Source organism: Eumetopias jubatus, unplaced genomic scaffold (assembly GCF_037043125.1).
Source record: "Eumetopias jubatus isolate StellerSeaLion01/CBP00866 unplaced genomic scaffold, mEumJub1_p1.0 scaffold_8, whole genome shotgun sequence".
Classification (NCBI taxonomy): domain Eukaryota; kingdom Metazoa; phylum Chordata; class Mammalia; order Carnivora; family Otariidae; genus Eumetopias; species Eumetopias jubatus.
The window spans coordinates 27973641-27995727 of NW_028274814.1; the positions used below are offsets into that span (position 1 = coordinate 27973641).

Sequence of the window (22087 nt, forward strand, 5' to 3'; positions counted from 1 at the left end):
CTGCCTTGCCTGACTCTTTCACTTCTCTTAGATTTCTCTCTTACCTGTAAGGCCTGTGAATGGTGCCCCCGAGAACGGCTTAGCATTAGCTGTACAGCCGATGGATGTAGAGACAGGCCATCACTTCATGGGGCAGGGCCCAAATCTCCGAGATCTACTTGCTCATACATATCTTATTTTTCAATTTGGACAGATAGTAGTTTGATGAAAATCACTCATAATAACAATAATCCTTCCAAAATGCCTGATACCCCCCTCTACTTCAAGTGAATTATTCTTCTTAAAGGTACGTGTGTGTGTTTCTCATTCAAATTTCCTGAGTGGCAAAAGGAAAAACATTTAAGTGGGTACTCAGTATTGATAGACAAAACATGTCCTACCTTTCTGTTTCCAAGAGATTAGACTGGTCACTAAAGTGACTAAAGTGACTTGTTTTTCCCGATTCCTTTGCATTTTATGAGAAAATACATGAGAGTTTGAAAAGTTATTTTTGATTTTAGCTGCTAGGTGACTTCTGTGGTAACTGGATACATAGCTTTAAGAACAATCTTTTCATTATCTCTTCAATTTTGCACATTCCAGAAAAAATAAACAGTTCACCATGATATAATTTCTCATAGCTTGTGAGATAAATGAGATAAATTATCATCACCTAACCTAATTTAGATCATTGTAAAAATAACTTTGGATTCCTAGGGGCCTTCACGGCCAATCTCTACTGTTCCCCCCATACTTCTAAACAGTGTTTTGCGTCTCCCTATTTTTCTCCCTGAAGTATCACCTTTTCCCCTACTTAACTGCAGAGCAGGCTCCCCTCCAAAGATTTCTGTTGAATAAGCAATGTCGCGCAGAGTAACCAACACCGCCCACAGCTGTGTCCCACAATGGTTCCATGCTGCTAACATTACATCTTTTGGAGGATTTGATCAGACTGCCCTACCTGCGATAAACACTGGCGTTATTCATAAAAACGTGTAGAAGGAGGGATTTTCAGTGGGATTTCTTTACCTGTTTCCCCACCACAAAACAGTGAAAGAAATAGAATGGGTCATGGGCTGCTTGGCCTGTAATGCAAACTCACAGCTTGACAAGTCAATAAAGAACCAATCCTCACCTCTCCAGCCACACAGAGCCTCCAAGGTTAGAGGCAAACACAATTTGGATATGTCTGCTCAGGGGGTTTAATGATCCTTATTATTCAGCTATTGTGTGCAAACACTATGAAGCCAGTAATCTGAATTATCGAAGTCTGAATAACTGGCTACTCACCTGCATACAAAGTTCAAAAGTTCCCTCACAATGGTTCACTTATTCACCCTTAAAAGTGAACAGCCATTTTTAACTGTAACAAAATAAAGCCATAGCTAAAAACTATTGTAATCACCTCTAGGAATTTAATGTAAACTTCGGGACAGGCAAGTTCTTCATTGTTTGGAAGAAAAACCATTTTGATTTAAGAAAAAAAATGTTCCTTGAGCCACAATTCTCTTTTCTTCTTCAGATTTAACATTTTAGTCAATCTCAGAAATACCATGTACCTTTTGAAATACCATATAAACCAAATTCCCATGTTGCATTTTAAACTAACTCCTTACAACACATACAAAAAGCCCACTGAGATTTCACTTTCATATTACTATAAAACTACATTATTGGGTCACAGTGGTTTTATAAAACATCACAGTTTTGTTTTCTTATTTTCATTTTGAAAGTCCTAGAAATGCTATGCCGGGGGCACCTGGGTAGTTCAATTGGTTAAGTGTCTGCCTTCAGCTCAGGTCATGATCCTGGAATCCCAGCATTGAGCCCCACCTCGGGGTCCCTGCTCCTCCTTCTTCTGCCCCTCCTCCCACTCATACTCACTCTCTCAAATAAATAATAAAATTAAGAAAGAAAAGAAAAGAAAAGAAAGAAAGAAGGAAAGAAAGAAAGAAAAAGAAAAAGAAGGAAGGAAGGAAGGAAGGAAAGAAAGAAAGAGAGAGAGAGAGAGAGAGAAAGAAAGAAAGAGAGAAAGAAAGAAAGAAAGAAAGAAAGAAAGAAAGAAAGAAAGAAAGAAAGAAAGAAAGAAAGAAAAAGAAAGAAAGAAAGAAAAGAAAAGAAAGAGAGAAATGCTACCCCAAAGTATGGCAGTCAGCATCCGAGGACCCCACCTCCTAGTCTTCCTGCACTGTGTGTCCTCTCACAAGACAGGCTGGCTGACTTAGAGGACTAACAGGGTTCTGTGAAAACAATGGTGGGCAGCATCCATACTACGTGAGAAGAGACACTGAGGCTTCTGATTTGCTGTCTCTTGAATCATTTGCTCTGGGGAGGTCAGCTGCTCTGTCAGGGAGATGTGGAAGCTGCCTTTGGACGAGGCCCACGTGACCAGCAATGGAAGCCTCCTGCCAACAGCCACGCATGTGAGCTCCCAGCACGTGCTCCAGCCCTGGCGAGGCCTTCATTGCCGCCCTGCATAGCAGCTAGATGCGAGACCTGAGTCAGAACCACCCAGATTCCTGATCCCTTGCAAACCAGGAAGTAACAAATGTTTATTGCTTCAAGTTGCTAAGTTTTAGGGTCATTGGTTATGTGGAAATAAGAAATATACCAAGTATTTATTTACTTTATCTCATTTAGGTATATAAATAAATATTCAAAATTTAGGGGAAATTATGTTTTAGAGTATCAGTGCTTAAAATGCCAAATTGGAAGAGTGTCATTTCCATATTTCACATTTGATCAAAAGGAACAAATACCCAAAGACAATTATGAGAATCGGTTTTATGTTGATTCTTCAAATCAATCATTACTCCTTATTCTTGATCCTCACAAGCTCAACTTTTAGCATTCATATAATTAACACAACTGTAAATGGATTTAATTCCTCAAGCTCATGGTTTGCCTCTTGAATATTTACATCATCTCATAAAACGGATATTTTATCTTGTCATAGCCCAAGAACATATCAAGTAGAAAACATTTTATCTTTTAATTCAGGCATGACCTATTTGAAAAATGAAACGAACTGCATGAAGTAATTAGAGGAAAATATAGCCATTGTCAAATCTTCATTTCCAAAGAAGATACCCAAATGATTATACTTGTATTGTCAAATGTTCAAAATCTGTAAAATATCTTAAAAGGGTATTAATATTCAGATAAATAATAAATGAATATTTTTTCATTTTTGCAAAAAGATACAGTGGAAGGATAATTTTTAAAAAATGGAACAAAAAAATGGTCACTATTTATAGGGAAAGGAATAGGAAGGGTAGGGGGAAAGACATGACAGCAGGACCTCTCTGGATAGATCTTACTAGAGCTTCAACTTTGGAGTCAAGTCACTTTTTCACATATTCAGCAAACCGAATTTATAAAAATGCCTACAAGTTGAAAATAAATGGAAATAAAGGAACCTCCAGTATATCATGCTGGTGATACAACCACACAACAAAAAAATAATTTCAGGTGAATTTAGGAGCATGGCATTTTGGTCACACATCCATAGGGGATTTATCTTAAGAACAAATGGAATGAAAAAAAAAAAGTAATCTTTAACTTTATTCAGCAGTCTTATTAATATGAGTAATAGTGCTATTATTGCTTCTAGTAACAATCATTACTAAAAGGGCATTACTTTTTCATATAGTTCTTGTAGAATAAAGCAAATAAGTAATTATGTTAATGCTGTTAACAATCAAGACTTCTAATGTAAAAGAAAAGATGAAGAAATAAATTCAAAGAAATTAATGTTAAATCTTAGCTGGAAATAACAGTATAAATTTATAATTTGTTTCCACTGTAGAGGCCTAGCAGCAAGGACATCCCCAGCAGCAATGAGTACCTCTAGCACCAGACTGTGACTCCTAAAAACGATTCCCCATAAAAAAGGAACCAGTGTTCCTTGAAGGAATGACTAATTTCAGGTCTGTGGTCAGGAAGTATAGAAGATAAACCAGGAACATTTCGTACCAGAAAGTGAGAAAGCTATCAAAGATGAATGGGGTTGTGATAAATCCCGTAATAAGACCACACAAAGACCCATCAGTGAAGCTGGGACCATTTGGATATTAAAAAGAATTGGGGGGGGAGGGGGAGAGAGAGAGAAAGGGAAAGGGAGGAAGCGGGGGAGAGGTAGAGAGGGGGAAGAAGATGGGGAGGGGGAGAGCGAGAGAGTACTTTCTAAAACCAAAACTCAGCAATCACCACAGGAGATTAACTAGGGTGTGAACTCCACCAACTCCTTAGACTAAAGTTTGGCAAGTAAAAAGAATTAAGCATTTATCCTGTCTCTTATATGAGCTCTATTTCAGGGTAACCGAAATGCCCTAGTTGATGAAGAAAATCATTTCAGCTAATAAATGTGAAAGGAATGACTTAATTAAAAAAAAACTACCGTTTCAAAAATGAACTATTGGGACTTCATCAAGATAAAAAGCTTCTGCAGAGCAAAAGAAACAGTCCACAAAACCAAAAGACAACCGACAGAATGGGAGAAGATATTTGCAAATGACATATCAGATAAAGGACTAGTATCCAAAATCTATAAAGAGCTTCTTAAACTCAACATCCAAAGAACAAATGATCCAATCAATAAATGGGCAGAAGACAGGAACAGACATTTCTGCAAAGAAGACATCCAAATGGCCAACAGACACATGAAAAAGTGCTCAACATCGCTCGGCATCAGGGAAATCCAAATCAAAACTTCAATGAGATACCACCTCACACCAGTCAGAATGGCTAAAATTAACAAGTCAGGAAACGACAGATGTTGGCAGGGATGCGGAGAAAGGGGAACCCTCCTACACTGTTGGTGGGAATGCAAGCTGGTGCAGCCACTCTGAAAACAGTATGGAGGTTCCTCAAACAGTTTCACAACTCCTAATGAAATGACTGGTCCAGCATTTATGGCGTCATGACGGCTAGACAGGTACCTGCTGACGGCAGGTAGAAATACAGAGCCACAAAATATCCTTGTCAAACAGAAGCTGAACTTGAATCTAATCACATCTTTAGAACTGTAAGTCTTCAGAGCTAAATGCCTGTGACAGGGATAGAATAGCCATTTAAATGACGCTACACAAGAGTAAGCAGAAAGATCTAGAAAGAGAGGCATTCCCGCTGGACAAATGACTTGGTTTCTTCAAGGAGTGAACTGCGTGGCAAAAAGCAGGACAGAGGGTGAGAGTTCTAGATTCCAGGTGCTTTGTCTGGTTTGGATCCTGATTCAAACAAAGCCACTGTCAAAATAGATTTTTGAGACAAAGGGAGACAAGTGGATATGGGCTGGGTAGTAAATAGCAAGAAAATGTTCCCATACTTGATGTGTGGTAATGGCACTGTGATTACACAAGAAAATAACCCTATTTTTGGAAGCTACATGTTAAACTATACATGGATGTAAAGTGACATTGGGCCTGGATTTGCTTAGCTAGGACTTGGGCAGGAAAAAAGAGAAGGATTCAGTCAAGGAAGTGTGGCAGCCTTTTGCTAACTGTTAAATCTATCAGGTGGTAGGTACATGAAAGTCTATGAGCTTATTCGGTTCTGTGTGAAAATGTTCACAATAAAAACTTTTTTAAAATATTGGTAATAAGCATTTTATCCAGAATAATTTAGGTTCATAAAACACAAAAAATCCAGGGCACGTGTACACTCTTACAGCAACAGAATAATTAACAATTTCTTAAAGTAAATGTGCTTTGGTTATTTGCCTTAATACATCTTTGCTTTTATTTTTCCTCTTCACATTTCTCCATCTCCGAATTTTACTCACCTTTAGGGCTCTATTCAAATTCTCCTCTCCAGACTTTTCTAACTCTGCCTAGCTGGAAGTAATCACCTTGAACTTCTATCTTATAATCTTTAACACCTTCTCCCTTCCACTGTGATTATTTCTAGCTATGTTCCTGAGAGGAGAACCAACATCTGATTCCAATTTACCACTTGCAAAAGTGTTATCTCCTTCGGCACAGTTGTACTATGTATGTAATCAACATTAATATTTGTTAAATGCAGATCAATTTCTAAAAAAAAACGGAAACCCATGAAGGTGTTCTCTAGGGCATTGTCAGGGTTCTTTCCAAAAACTAAATTTTCTGGAGTCAGAAATTCTAAAAGATTTTGTGATTTCAGAAAGGCTTCTGCTTCTCTCCAGCAAATAAGAGGGTGCCTTTAGTAAGGAAGGGCAAAGCCAAATACAACTAACACTCAACACAGTGAGACTTTGCTCTTAACACTCCTCTCTGAGGAGGATGCTTAATTACTTAGAAAAACATGCTTTTAAGATGAAAATATGCTAACGTTGCAAGTTAACTATAAAAGATAAGAAACTCATTCATTCATTCACTCATTCATTGATTTTCGGATTAAAGAACATCTCAGTTATTTGAAAACATTCAAAGCAATAAGATGATATTCAGTGAACCTGAAAAATGAACAAGATTGTGATTGAGATTTGTATCTCACTGGAGTGTTATAAAACTCAGTTATTACTGCAGTCATGCTCGGAAAATCCAACACCACTACTTCAGAAGATATTAAAATCTGATAATAGCTGCTGTGTCTTCACCAAAAATCACCATGTTTCCCATGAATTCTTATCTTCCTCTGTAAACAGCATGCGAAATATTTATAGACATACACACATATATGTATTGGCATCTTTGTGGGCTAAAATAAGTGGATATATGTTATATATATAATGTGTATATATATATATATACACGAAAAAATGCATGTGCGTATATATACATACATGTATATATGCTAAACTTTCAACAGTTATATGCACACGTACGTCTTCATTCGCTCATATACTTCACTTATATACTCTGCTGTGTGGCCTACCCTGACAGTTACTGTGCGTGTGTATCACTTTGGCTTGTGTATATATAGCATAATATGTAGCCTACTCTGGACAGCTGCAGGATCCTTCTCCTCTTAGACTGTTTGATCTTATATCTTTGATAATAAAAGATGATCTTCCAAAATGAGAGTGAAGGGGATTTCAACAATTTGTTTGGAAAAGAACATGTCCAACGGTTAAACTGTAAAACAGGAGATGAGATAAAAGGATGTTTTCCCACGCTCCAAAAAAATAAATGAGCTACACTGAACATTGATAAAATATTTAATGGGCAATCATTTTGGCTGCTTTAGTGTTTAAAGGATTTTTATGAATAAGAAGATCCATTAAAAAAAAAAAAAGTCCAAGGGAGTTTAAAGTAATAGGTAAAGTAAAATAAAATGAAATTATGTTTCTAAAATTTTCTCTGAGGCAGAAAAGGACTTTTGGAATTATTCCACTGACTTCGGAGTCACACTCAAAGTGAAGATCATTCAAACAGAAGGAGAGACAAAGAATGAAAAAAAGGAAGAAACGATAAGGTCATGCAACTCCTACCTACTTCATAGCCTAAATACAGAATTTCACTGTGAGTTTTATTTTTTATTTTTATTTTTTAAAGATTTTATTTATTTATTTTGACAGAGAGAGAGAGAGAAACAGCGAGAGAGGGAACACAAGCAGGGGGAGTGGGAGAGGGAGAAGCAAGCTTCCCACCGAGCAGGGAGCCCGATGTGGGGCTCGATCCCAGGACCCTGGGATCATGACCTGAGCCGAAGGCAGACGCTTAACCGACTGAGCCACCCAGGTGCCCCCGTTGTGAGTTTTAGAGGCTGCTTCAGAGTCTGGTCCTCTAGTCTCCTCAAAGTTCTACCTACTGTTCTGTCACTCCAAGAATGGCCTGGAAGGACGAGAAAGGTTACAAACCTTGGCCTGATGGTTACAAACTTGGCCTGATGGATATGTCAAGCAAGTACAGACGTCAGGCTAGTCACGGACATAAAATAACTCATTAGCTGCCCCACAGTCCCTTAGAACTTTAGCACCGTCAGGTTTAACCAATCCTTCTTCTTCTTCTTTTTTTTTAAGATTTTATTTTTTTATTTGAGAGAGACAGAAGATAGTAGAGCACAAGCGGGAAGGAGAGGGAGAAGCAGACTCCCCACTGAGCAGGGAGCCCAATGCGGGGCTGGATCCCAGGACCCTGGGATCATGACCTGGGCTGAAGGCAGACGCTTAACCAACTGAGCCACCGGGTGCCCTGACTAATCCTTCTTACATACAGTCATTTCATTCTCGTTTCTGGTGGAGGGAACCTTAATTGGTATGAACTTTTGGCTGATAATTTGGCATAATAATTTAAAAATCTCTTAAATGTTCATATTTTTGGACCACACAACACACAAAGGTCTGTATATGAGGATGCTGTCTATTTGTTATAGCAAAATCTGAAACAACTGAAATGTCCAAGAATTGGAAACTCAAAAGATAAATTAGTTATGATACCACAGTAAAATAAGATACCATGTCATGTCGACCTGGGGACAAGTCTATGATGCGCTGCTACGTTAAAGAAAGGCCAGTTGTAAAATCGTATATGTAAGATGATCCTGTCTTGTTTGTTCCCCAGCAAACAGCCAGCAATGAGTATTGTCAGAAGGATGGGTTTAGGAGAGGGTTCACGTCCTAAGCCACACGTTTCTAGGCAGTTTATCTTAAAAAACTGAAACAAAAAAATACTAACCATGTATTATTTTTATAATCAGAAAAAAAAAAAAGATTTAAGACACAAAGCCAAGTACTTCCATAGTTAGTAGCACTTGTTCAAATAGGTTTTGAAAAGCCCTTTAGCTTTTTATACCTGGTTTTAACCAAAGGATGCAAAAGACTATATATAACATCTTTGTGAAAAGTATTTTTCTTTAAAACAAATGTCCAGGGGCGCCTGGGTGGCTCAGTTGTTAAGCGTCTGCCTTCGGCTCAGGTCATGGTCCCAGGGCCCTGGGATCGAGCCCCGCATCGGGCTCCCTGCTCCGCGGGAAGCCTGCTTCTCCTTCTCCCACTCCCCCTGCTTGTGTTCCCTCTCTCACTTCACTGTGTCTCTCTCTGTCAAATAAATAGAATCTTTAAAAAATAAAAAATAAATAAAAAATAAATGTCCAGTCAGCTTATTAAAAGGAAGAAACACATAACTAACATTTATTAAAGACCTATTATATCCTGATCAGGGTTTTACAAGTTTTGTTTCCCAGATATTCTTATTTACTCCCTGTTTATTAAAATCCTAACTATATATGGGACAGAGAGCCACGGACGGACAATCAGTGCACCTTGGAAGAAAAGCTACTCTAATAATTTCATTTTCAAATTGATGGCTATCCTTTTTTTGTCTATTCAGAGTATAGAATGGTACATCTGTTATTATAAAGATAATACAAGTCTTAAAAAGATCCACATTTCCTTTTTACATAGACTACAGTGGGACCCACTTCATATTATTTAAAACAAACTTGGAAATTTTAGTCACTCCACCTGTAAGACCTTCCAATTCCTTTAAGCAACTTATTTTCAGCATCTTCTTATTATTCAAATTACCTCTAAAATTAAGTAAAATACCAAGAGCAATGGGTAGGGAGGAAAAGCAATCTTTGACAAAAGACTTCCACACCAATATATGCAGTTTTCTTCATTTTAAATGTTACTATAGGGCTAAGAGTAAGCTTCCTCATCAACTATACTCAAATAAAAAAGTAAAATAAAAGTGCAAGCTTCCTGTAGGCTCCTTTCGCTCTCTTATTTTAAGGGTTTTTGTGTGTGTGTGTTTTTAACTTGATAAAAACACAGTTGCTCCTAATATGAAAGCAATTCTGTAAAAGTAGCTCAATTAAATTCTATTTGGATACTACTCCAAATCTAGGAAAGCTTGTTCAAACAGAGTAAAAATCAGTCCATGGTTGAAAAGCTAAGAGACTGTCTGAATCCTTGAATATATCTCCACAAATCTTTATTTTCAGTCTACTACATCTCCTACTCTTTGGCAGTTGAGATAAAAAGGTGACTGGGGCACACAGGCCAATTTCCAAGAAACTCCTGTTCTGTGGGAGAAGATAGTCACAGACAGATATACAAAGCATACCGAGTGCTCCAACATGGATGCAAACAGTGTATTCTGGACGCTTGGAAGAGGGATGACCAGCTGGGGGTAGGGATGGCGGAGGTGGGCTGTGACCGCCTCTTCCAAGAACAGATGACAATTTTAAAAGGTGAATATGAACCTGCCTCCGATGAAGAGGCAGGGTGGTGGAAGGCACTGCAAGGCAGGTGGTACAACCTGAGAAAAGAAAGATGAAAAACAGCCTGCTCCGTGTGGGGGACTGCAAGCACTTCGGCAGTGCTAAACGTACCAAGCAAGCCCCCAAACGCTTTCACGGGTTCTAGCTAGATGGCTCTGGAGCGGGCAAGTATGGAGAACAGTTCTGAGTGCAGCAGGAACGAAGAAGGGGGTAAGGAATTGAGAAATGTTAGGAGGCAAACTGGCGGGGACTGGGGACAGGCTGGCTGTTGGGTGGGGGAGGCTGCGAGGTAGGGAGACAGGTGTCACTCCTCCCTGAGTTTCTTCTGTGGGTGTGGCTAGGAATGCTGGAGCTTTTTACGCTGTGAGGACAGAGCTCAGAACTCAGATGCAGGATGATCTGTGCTGGGTACTCGAGAAATGAAAAAATTTCAAAAATAATCACTTAATCTCGCTGGGAAGCAAAATATCTCTGTGTATCTCATGGCTTTTTTGTTTCCTCTGGAGCCCGTGATGGCTGTCTGTGTATGAGGATGTAGACATCTTTCCTTTCTCTGGTACTGCTGGCCACTTGTGTCTGGCCAAGGAGGAGCTCCACACTTGCAGACGCTGCCCAGAAGTTATAAGATGCCGAGAGCTCAAATGAGGATTGAGGAGACTTCTTTGGACAGAGTCTCTCTTTCCCTAAGTTTTGTTCAAAACAACCCTTTTGGAGCTATGGACACCCTTAGAGCTTAGTTTTCAAGATGACCAGGCTGGTATTATGGCAAATAAAAAGCTCCCGATTCCACTAGTCAGACAGCCTTTGCCTTCTTCCAAGTTACCTTGGAAAATGGAGGCTCTGGTTTCATCATCAACAGATTCAAAAACAGAAGAAGAACCAGGCTGGGAGAAGTAACCAGGTGTTCAATATTGGAAATGCTCTGTTTTTGGTGCCTCAGTGCATCCAGTCAGAAGTTGGCAGCAAGTAACCAGGAAGGCTGGTCTGCATCCTGGGGGAGAAATCTGAGCTGGAAACCATCACCACACAACTAAAACCTAAGGAGTGAGCAGGAGGATTTGGGGAGAAAGAACAAAGCAAAGTGGGCCAGAGGCAAGAAGAAGAAGGAAGTCCATGAGAAAGACAGAAGGAATGACAGAGAAGGAGAGAATCAGTCAAGTGAAGAAGCAAGGGAAACAAAGGGACAGAGGCGTCAGAAAGGGCCTGGGGGGAACAGCAGTGTCCACCGCAGCACAAAGCATGAAGGCTGCAGCTAAGGACTGCAGAAGCTCCAGAAAAGTTTCGAGGGCAGATACCAGAATGCGACGGGTTTAGGAATGAAGCATCTGGAAGCACCTGGAAGGAAGTACATCTGGAGACGTCAGAACGAGAAGAGGAGTCATAGCTTTTCTGGCATCTAGCGGGGAGCCGGGGAGCTGGTGAGCAGGTTTAGATATGGCTCAGTCCCACATGGTGACATATCCTTCAACCCATGGGTTAAGACTTTGGCAACCACATTTTTAAAAAAAGCTGCAAGATTCTAAGTCACGGAAGTCCCGCAGTGACATGGTTACCTGTCTTCTAAAACATAAGGGGCAGGAGGGGGTACAGAGAAGAAGAAACATTACACTATGCCTTTAGAGTCTTTATGTACGTACTTCAATATCATAGCCCCACAAAATGACAGGAAATAAGAGAATGTAAATAATTTAAATTGTCCATGTTGTTGTCAGTAACGGCAGGAGTGTCTCCATGTTTCCATCAGCAGGTACGTATTCTTTTTAAACACTAGAAGTGTGAGTAGTTTGATCCATAGGGAAAATTATAGCCCAATAGTATCCAAAAGGTTACCATGATATAGCTAAATTATCTCTGCCTGTCACAGGTTAAAGAACATTTAAATTCTGGAAGTTCACATCAGCTTTTTCTAGATAACAAATCTTAAGTACCTTCCTATATTCACTCAATTAGTGATCTTGGGCCTTGATAACACTGCAGAGAGAAACTTTCCAACTATCATTCAAATCATATCTAAAAAGGTGGTCATAAATATTTTAAAACCTAAGTGAACTAATAAGACCTAGACCCATTAAGGATAAGATCTTTTACAACAAATTAAATAAAACAATTTATTGAAGTCTGGACTCAAGATAAGCTAGATTTACTAGCTGACCTTTTATTCATTTAAAGAACAAAATTAGCTCTAATTGCATTAGAATGGAATCCAGTAAATTTCCCCAAGTGTTCTAATGTGGCATCCGTGTAAGAACGGCTGTAATTGTTTACAAGTAAGATGGAAATGCTTTGATTATAATCTTTCCACTTGTTTTACTGTGTAGTAAAAGCATTTCCCCAAACCTAAAGCCAGTTTTCCGGACAGCATGCTATTTTTTTCCTTACACATACTGCATGTTTGGTGTTAATGAACAAACTACAACATGCCAGGGGAGGAAATTAAACTTGGAGATTTCATCATCAGTTTAGGTCAGTAACAATGAGAGAGTCAGAGATGGAGGCCAAGAACTCCTTGTCTGTGAGAGTCAGAAAAAGGCCAAAGACCTGAATAGGAAAAATTTTAACTACCTGCTTCCCCTCGGAATTGCAGCTGAGACATAAGGGCTTGGGTCTGTTGAATTTATAAGTACGATAAGGTAGCAAGGATAATGTATACAGCAGCTGTTCAGCCGCTAGGGAACTTCATTTGTAATGTTATCATTTGTCACTAGCATTACAAATAAGTCATTTGCCATACATTGTAAAATATAGTTATTCTTAGGATTTTTTGGGGGGGGTCATTGTTCCTATCATTTGGCTTTGAATATAGGCAAAATACCTATGAAATGTTTTAGTCTCAGTGACAAGCTATCCAGGGCAAAACAAAACTATCAACACGTTTCAATCTTTTTTATTTCTTTTAATCAAAAGCAGACAGTTTTATTGGAAGGGAGACAAATTAAAAATAGAAAAGCAAAAGGCCTTCTAAGTCTGACTGAAATGTTCCCAAGCTTTACTTCTAAAGGATCATTTTTTATTTTTTTAAAAGATTTTATTTATTTCTTTTTGTGAGAGAGAGAGAGAGAGAGAGAGCGAGTGTGCGCGTGTGCACATAAGCAGGGGGAGTGGCAGGCAGAGGGAGAGGGAGAGGCAGGGTCCCACCGGAGCAGGAACCCTGATGCGGGACTCGATCCCAGGACCCTGGGATCATGACCTGAGCTGAAGGCAGACGCTTAGCCGACTGAGCCACCCAGGTGCCCTAAAGGATCATTTTTTAAACGAACAAGTTTTCCTCAGCCTCCTCAGCATGCTTTTATAAAAATATGAAATACGACTGCCTTTGCTTAAATAAAATGTGATCAGTCGTTTCTGCCTGCCCCTCGCCCCTTAGTAAGAGTCCACCTTTCCTTCTGCGACTACCATTGTCCCTTCCGACGGTGTCTCCACAACCACAGGTGTGGGGGAACCAGGCGTGCGGAGCACTAGGAACCATCCCAGCCTTGGGTGACTTGGACCATGGTTGCCACCGTACAATGGCACGATGGAGTCAAAGAAAGTGAGCAGCATCCTAATGATACTGTTTTGAACCCTGGATACCGCCTCACCTGAAGTCAAAGAAACCTCTTTTACTTTGTCCCTTTCAGCTAGTTTGGTTTGGGTTTCTGTTACTTGAAACTAAGAGTCTTGATTAACACAAAAAGAAAACACAAGTGTTCCAACTAGAGATGAGAAGATTCTTTACAGAGTCGTCTTCACTGAGCATGCTACTACGATGCTATGTAGTATATTAGAGATCGCTACAAGAAATAAACAAAAACTGTCTGTGTATCTGCTATAAAAGCTGCTATGGAAGACACGGGTTTGTCAGCTGGTTCCCTATGGAAATAAAGTTTTAAATTTGGTGCCTTGAAAAACTTGTTCTCTCCCGAGAAACTCAGAGGTACCTTCCCTTTCAAAACTGTATTTCAGTTTGCCCTCCTTGCTAGGAAGCCATAATCCTACCTGATGTGCGATCATTCGTTTCTTTTTCCTCTTCTTGGTGTTAGTTTCCTATTCCTTTTTTCTAATAACTTTATTGTTCTCTCTCTAAGCTGCCATAAATTTGTTTGGACTGGAAAAAAATTATATAGGAATAAACAACGTTTCACATAAAGAAGGAAAATGCAGAAAGTAGGATAAAAGTCAGTTGCTATTATTTCTCTAAAGAACTTACCAATAAAAACCACAACACACATTTCACCCTCTTAAATGTCTTTCGGCTAAACCTGGCTACATTTTAAAATGTAAAATGCTTATTTTCTTTAAAAATATTTTAAATGATTATTCCTGTAATTGCTCACGATTATTCTCTACTTTCTCGCTGTACTGTCAAAAAGCATTACCGAGGAAAGTTTGGATCATAAAAAGACAACAAATATCTATAAATATCCTCTTTTTAAAGATTAAACTCTTTATGTTTTTTAAGATTAATGAGCAAACTTTTAGCTCCCATTTTTATAGTACATATGATTTAGAAATTCCAACTATTAAAAAGCCCCCTCCCAGAAATAACTAAGTTCCGTAAACTGCAACAAAAAACCGAATTACTTACACAAAAAGGAAAGCATCCAATTTTCAGCACCTCTGCTAAGAGAGGTCTGATCAATGAGAGAGTTTCCAGAATCATTAAGGAATCTGAAAACACTCAGGGCCGTGTTGACAGTGGAAACCAAAACGTTGGCAGAAAGAAAACTATAATTGCCAGCAGTAAACTGGTCACTGAAAAATATTCTCAGTATAATTTGCATATTTTGGGAAAGGAGTTACATCTATAAAAAGACAAGCTATTGTAATCTCTCCGTCAAAAGAAAATTTAGAATTATCATTGATAATAATATTGTTCTCTGAAAGGCATCATAAATGATCCCATGTCACTTGATCAAATATACTATCGGAGAGTAATTGGAAAAAATGACCAACCATTACTGGATGTCTGAGGGGCGGAGCTCAAGTAATTATCCCTTCTCTGGTGAGCTCACTGCATAAGGGCACCAGTGTCCTGAGGGCAAAGGGACCAGTGTACAATTTCTCCAACACAGTAACCCCCATTGACCACCCGGTATAACAGAGCTGACAGACCGGTGGGGGATTCGTCAGGGAAGAGCTCCACTCAAGGGGAAGGGCAAAAGAGACAGAGACTTCCTCCCCAGCACTGGCAGAGGCAGCAGGGACGAGGTATCTGAGAAATGCAAGGGTGGGGAGGGTTTGCCTAACCCCATACCTGCCCCTATTATCCACCCCAATCTTTATGTACATTTAATTTTTTTCTTAATACATTACCAACTTTTATTGATTTATTAAGACTTTACCAATATTTAAAATTATCTTTCCTTTTAATGAGAAGCTCCTTTAACAGAATTTTGAGCTTTAAACATGAGCCACACCCATTTGAACTTAGAAGAGCTGCAGGCCCTGTTCTGCCCTGTCCCTTCCTGCCGGTCTTAACAGTCCCAGCTCCCAAGATACTCCCATCACATGATTTTGCTCTATTTCCTTCATAAAAATGAAGGGATAAATGAATGCCATAAGTTAGCTCACTCAAAAAAAAAAAAAGTTAGCTCACTCTTCCTAATTTGCTCAACATAAACTAACTCAGTCCATGGTAAAGACCAGGATGACGAGTAAGATGGCCACGCTGCGCTGCCCCTTGCCCATCTCGTGGCGGACACTCTACTCAACCTGCTCTTTGTCCCCAAGTACAAGTGCGACATCACCATCCTCATTAACACAGGTGCAAAGCTGTTCCTGGGCAAGCTGAGACCTACTTGACAGTTAGGCCAGGCTGAGGTATTTGCAGTTTACTTAAATGTGCTTCCCACTCGTACTGCTCACGAACTTTATAGGTGCGGGGATTATAATTTCGGGGTTACTATTCTGGTTTCATCTTCATTACTGACTAAAGGCAATTCTGGAGACCCATTCCTGGGGGACATGTCAAAGGAATCTGAGGTCCTTGCAAAGTCATCTTGAATTCTAACGCTTATCTGGTGGAGGCACTGGATTCCCCTCACAGACCCTGTAGAATACAGATTCCAGGCATGTTAAATGAAGGCAAAAACAGGGCGTCTCTGTCTTGCTACGAGGAACAACATCAGAGAACAGAGGAAATAGTCTAACCTCAAAGTACTTTCCTGGATCAAGGGCAGAAGACCTTCTTTATTTAGGAAAATTTAGAAACTAAATATTGTCTTAAAGATCTTCCAATGAGAGGGTATAATTTGAACCCCGTAAAGCTTTTTCCTTCTTCCCGTAATTTCAAAAGACTATCCTCTGCCTGTTCTTCAGCAATAAACCAACCCTTCGCCGGACTATTCAGATCCGCCCCCCCCCTTTCTGAATCCCACTCTGCTCATTAATTTCACTTCAGAAGAGTACTGTAGCCCCAAGTGTGTACAAACTAAGAAAAGGCACATTTATATGAATCTTCCACCACTTTTCCATTACTAGTGCCATGGAATAAGCCATGTAGCCTTATGCTACAACAATAAGAGATTACTTTTAATTTCATATAATTTACATGTGTCATCATAAAATATTCTTCTTTGAATTTTTTTCAACCATTGTTGGCTTGCGAGCCATCCAAAAACTGGCAGTGGGATAGATTTTGGCTCAGGGGCCATAGTGTGCTGATCTTTGATTTAGATTTTTTTTTTAAAAAAGCTCTTTACTGATTAAGATATATTTTACATAAAATCCTATTACTATGTGACTTGGGCCTGTTTTTCCTCTTATTTTAATTTAAAATGTAATCTATTTCACTTAATTTACACCTTTGTTTATTGTAAGCATTCCCTTGTGTCTGACTTTGGCCAAGTGATTAATGATTCATATAACATGAGGGTTATTTTCCTAAATATGTGAAAGGTCACATATTATATAATGTTATACTCTCACAGGCAATTTGTCTACAATGTCTGAGTATTATAGTTTCCCTAATACTGGACAGTCTGTTCCAGGATAATAGGATCTATTTCTCACGTTTCCCAGTAACTTAGGTGATTCATTGAGAGAAGAAAAATAGTCAAGAGAATGAATGAAAGATGCTTAAGGGTGGATGAGAGGAATATTATTATCAAAGTCTTTTCATAGACCTTATTTCTCTAAAGAGAACGAGCAAGCCAAATTATTTATTTATTTATTTATTAGATTTTATTTATTTATTTGACACAGAGAGAGACAGAGACAGCGAGAGAAGGAACACAAGCAGGGGGAGTGCGAGAGGGAGAAGCAGGCTCCTGGTGAGCAGGGAGCCCGATGCGGGGCTCGATCCCAGGACCCTGGGATTATGACCTGAGCCGAAGGCAGACGCTTAACGACTGAGGCACCCAAGCGCCCCAAGCAAGCCAAACTCTTTTGTGGAAGTAAAGATTAAGTAATGGTGAGTTACTGAGAAAATAGTCATAAATGTGAACTAGTAAGAGAAAAGTATTTGTTGAATGATATATAAGAATATCTCCCCCTGAGAGGAATGAGCCCAAGTACAGAATTTCCAGAAAGATAATATCAATAGTTACTCTGGCTGGGTCTCCCCGCTAATCAGCCTTCTAGTGGATGACAGAGGAGGACATTATTCACATTTTTGTAGGTAAAATAGAGGGCATGGGGTAAACCAGTATGTGGTTAAAGAAGAGCTGAGTCTACAGTATTTTTGTTACGCCGTCTAAGCTTGTCAGTAACACTACCAGCCACTGTCTAGGTTTCTATTGATATAACCAAAAAGAGTAATGTGGAAATTATGTGGATAATTTAGGTGAGAAAAGGATGAACTATCTGGATTTTCTTCTTCTTCTTTCAATCTTCAGAAGAACATACATTTCCCTGGAAGGCCATGTTTGCCTCTATAACATCATTCGTCGTAATTATATTGGACCTTTTCATTGCGTTATGTTTGGATTCACGCAAGCAACAGCATAAAATACAAACTTTTAAGACGGAATGAACCACTGAGAACACAAAGCGTTATTTTCTGTTGTCTACTCTACCCACTATGTTAAGTGCATGGCTCCTACTTTCATTATTATGGCTAAAAACTGAATGAAAATTCAATGCCCTGGAAGCCCATTTTCTACACAATCTTTGATTGTTTGCTATGTAAACAAATCCATTTTCAGGCTTACTGGTGAAAAATAAGGTTGTAAACTAGTACTTTTAGCTTGGGGAATTCATTTAAATGATAAACAGTATGATTTTTACAACAAGAAGAATGATTTTTAACATAATTTACAAAAATAAATGTTTTACCACCTTATTAAAATCATGTAAGAGTATTTAATTCATATCCCAAAAGTGATTAAAAGAAACAAAGCTGACTAATTTACTTTAAAAGAAGGGTGCGCTGTGATTCTGTGAAAATTAAGATGAACAGTGAACACGGGGTTCACATTTCCAGTCTTCTCGTCAACAAACAAGCCAACGAGCTGGTAATTAAGACTTCAGTTGTTACTATTATGTACTGTTTCACCAAGCCTTGGGCAGTATCTTTGTTTTCAGTTATAAATTCATTTATAGACATACTTATTTCGGAATATACAGGTATATTTATTTCAGAATAAAACCATGAGAATCTCCGCTCTCTGTCATGGTGGGTAGAGAAGACATACTTGAGAAGGTATAACACTGCACCCACCTGGGCGGAATATGGCAGTTAGTTCACTCAATATATAGTTTCTTCCTTTTCAGATAACCAGGACCTTAAGAATTATGCAGACACAGTGTCATGTCTTTAAAAAAGAGAAAGAGAACAAGAAAGAAGGGATCCTGTATGTCAAATAAAGCAACAGGCATTTCCTCTGAGGAAGAAACCGATACAATTTGAAAATGAAGAATTCCCAAAGTAAAGCTTGACCCTCCGTGTTCGTACCTGGAAGAGGTTACAGTTCTAAACCCATTAGGAAAGAGCAGAGAACGTTCAGTTCAGTTTATTTCACTCTAATTGAAGACATTCCTACTTACATTTTGTCCTGGCCAGCACCAACTCTGAGAGTCAATCGGGGAATAACCGGACTCGGCGCTGGGACAACTGGCTCCACTTTGATCTGTTGAAGTTATTACATTAGAGTTAAATGCATTTTCAGCAAAATCCCTCCCACCTCCTCTCCTACTTCCTCATCTCCACAAGCCTGATAAAGCCAGTTTAAGCCTCAAATGTGGCTAAAATGTGAGCTTCAAGGACAATCAGGGTTATTTTGATCCTGTTTCTCAAAAACTGCAGGCTCTCTGGCTTCATGAGAAATTCTACAAACTTGATTTACTTCATGTAAGTGATGGGAAATATTTCTGCATTTTCTTAGTTTTGGTTAATTTCTTGGATTTTACTGTTAGAATTTTTACACAAAAACTCATCTAGTCTGGTGAACATTTAATGGGGAACATTTAAGTAATTGCCAGACTTCAAGTAAATAGAAAAAAAATGCAGTGATATCTGCATCTGTAAGATAAAATATATCTCTTTATGGAACTTGAAAAACATGAAACTCATCCTAAGTTTGCATTACCATACAAGAAGACGGTAATACCAAGCATAATTGCAGCATTAAACTGCTGTTTGTTTTGGCTAGTGGTCAACAGATCTGAAATACTGTAAAAGAAAAAACAGAGGTTTTTAGAAGGATTTGTAGTGAAGGCGATAGCTGCTGAATAGGCTGAAGATCTTCACAAATATTTGAGCCAACGGTCAGAAAGGGAACACACAAATCAAGGGTGATTTTAAAGGGGTTCTTCACACGTGTTGGTGTGAAGATCCTATGGTATAATGTTTTGAATGAACAAACTGAACAAAAGCTCTGCAGCTCACATTATTATCTATATCAGAGTTTTTCCACAGGTGTTTGGGATTTTTGGTGGGACAGGTCTTTGTTGAGCGGAATGGTGCAGGCACTGGGAGCTGTTCAACATCCCTTGCCTTGGGGTCCTGCCACCTGCCAACAGTACCCTGCTAGTCCCTGTGATAACTAGCTGCAAACCACTGACTTACACATTTCAAGCCCAAGAATTAAATCCTAACAGGACAGTGTGGTAGTTCTAAAGGGGAATGAATCTACAACATAATGCTCAATCGTCTAATTACTGTATTGCACATCGATCAAATTTACTATTTTTTCATATGTTTTTAACTATCCCCCTGGAGCTTTTTTTTTTGATTGTTTTTAAATCCATCGTCACATCAAGACCTGTGGTTTCGACCATTCTCTTGAACAGTGCCCGCACGCAGGAGGCACTCGAATACTTACAGAGTTAGCAACTCAAGCACCCTCAACTCCCTGCCTCTTGGTTATTTCGCCATCTGTCCAGAACCAATCTGAAATCATCCTCAAGGGCACCATGTAATTCCAAAGGAAATTTTCAAGACCGCATAAAAGTCTACCATCAGAACCTCGAGTTCCGTCTATGCCTTCAATGCTGTGTATTTGGATCACAGCTCAGCTAGGTGAGGGCAGAGACCATATCGGTTTTGCTTACTTACTGCTGCTTCGCAGGGCCTATCACGGGCACTGACATATCCTAAGTGCAATGGAAGAAGGTATCTGAAGCGAGGATTTCAAACCCTTACCTCTTTCCAGACCTGTCTCCCGTGACTTCCTTTCCTCTTTTGCCCCTCGGGCTCCACAGGAAAAAAACATTGAGGCCACCAGGCAGGAGAGCTTCTTCAGCCCCTACAGACCTACAGACTTCTCTGCATCAACAACTATACCAGAGTCCGTCTCCTCTGGTATCTTGAGGAAACTTCCTTCTCCCATAGGCATCTTCAACTTCGCAGTTCCACAATTTTCCGCTAGCTTTTAAATGTGCTCAACGATCTTAAAAAACCTGCCTGCCCTTCAGCCTCTCCCTGACAACCTCTTATATTTTTCAGTCTCACATCTGTCTCCTTCTTCCCTTACTCATTCCTCAACCCACTCCAAGCTACTTTCTCCCCCAAGCAGGCCACTGAAACCACTCTCCTCAGACGCCAATCGTTTCTTGGTATATTTTCCACTGGGGATCTTATCACACTCCCTCCTTCTCCTCCACCAGGTCCTCTGCCTTTGCCTGATCTTATTTGGCCCCCTCCCCTTGTCCCTCGACACTTTCTTCAGTGAGCTCATCCACGTTCATGGTTTTAATCGAAGGTTTTTACAATATGTCATGTCTTCAAAATCTCCGTCTCCAGACTGGCACTGATTGAAGCTAAGACCAAAATAGAATATTGCCTACTGAACATTTTGAGCACAATTTCCTGTGTTTCAACTCACCACATCTAAACTTTTAACTTATCAACTTCCCCACAAAAACCAGCTCCTCCAAATGTTCTCACTTTTGGCGCATGTCTCCTCCATTCGCCCAGTTCTTTGGACAGTATGTCCAGTGGTTCTCCTTAAAGCCCTAGGGGACCAGGGGCCACTGGGGTGTGGTCAGAGCAAGACCCATGGACAACCGGCTGGGGCGTGCATCCGCTTCTCCCCATTCCTTTTTTAACAGAGAGCTCCAGATCTAACCAAGTCTGAAAACCAATGGTTTGGTCTATTTTGTAAACTATTAAGATTTCTCTATTTTTCTCACCTTTCTGTATTATCTGTGGAAGAACAGACAAATATATCCAAAACAAACAAACATTTTAAACGACTTACTACTTGCCAGGCATTGTGGCTGGATATTTTTCAGATGTTCTCATATAGGTTTTTTAACAAACATGTGGGGTAGGCATCAGGGTTTCTGTTTTACAGGGAAACTGATCATACATGAAGCTATCATTTTTCCTTTTCCTTTTTCTGTTCTAAAGTCACACAAACCGCAAAACTAGGATTGGATTCAGTTGTTTTGTTTCAGAGAATGGAAAAGTACATAAAGTTCCGGTATTTTTTTAATTCTAAACAACTTTAGGGTCATATGGTCATAAATGATGAGTAATATTCCACATTCCTTCAGCCTGCAATACTATTATTAAAGCACTTAACCTTTTTTTTTAAGCTTT

The 22087-nt window shown here is 39.4% G+C and overlaps 1 protein-coding gene across 3 annotated transcripts in view; it reads right to left on the bottom strand.

The window, feature by feature from the left end:
* The window catches only part of TAF3 (TATA-box binding protein associated factor 3), a 174971-nt gene that overhangs the window by 13910 nt on the left and 138974 nt on the right, over positions 1 to 22087 (bottom strand). For all 3 annotated transcript variants that reach the window (XR_003611033.1, XM_028114691.1, XM_028114690.1), the window contains exon 4: positions 19090 to 19172. Coding sequence is in view for 2 of the 3 variants with exons in the window: in XM_028114691.1 (XP_027970492.1) it covers positions 19090 to 19172 (83 nt within the window). In the remaining variant the exon portion in view is untranslated. The remainder of the gene's footprint in view (positions 1 to 19089; positions 19173 to 22087) is intronic.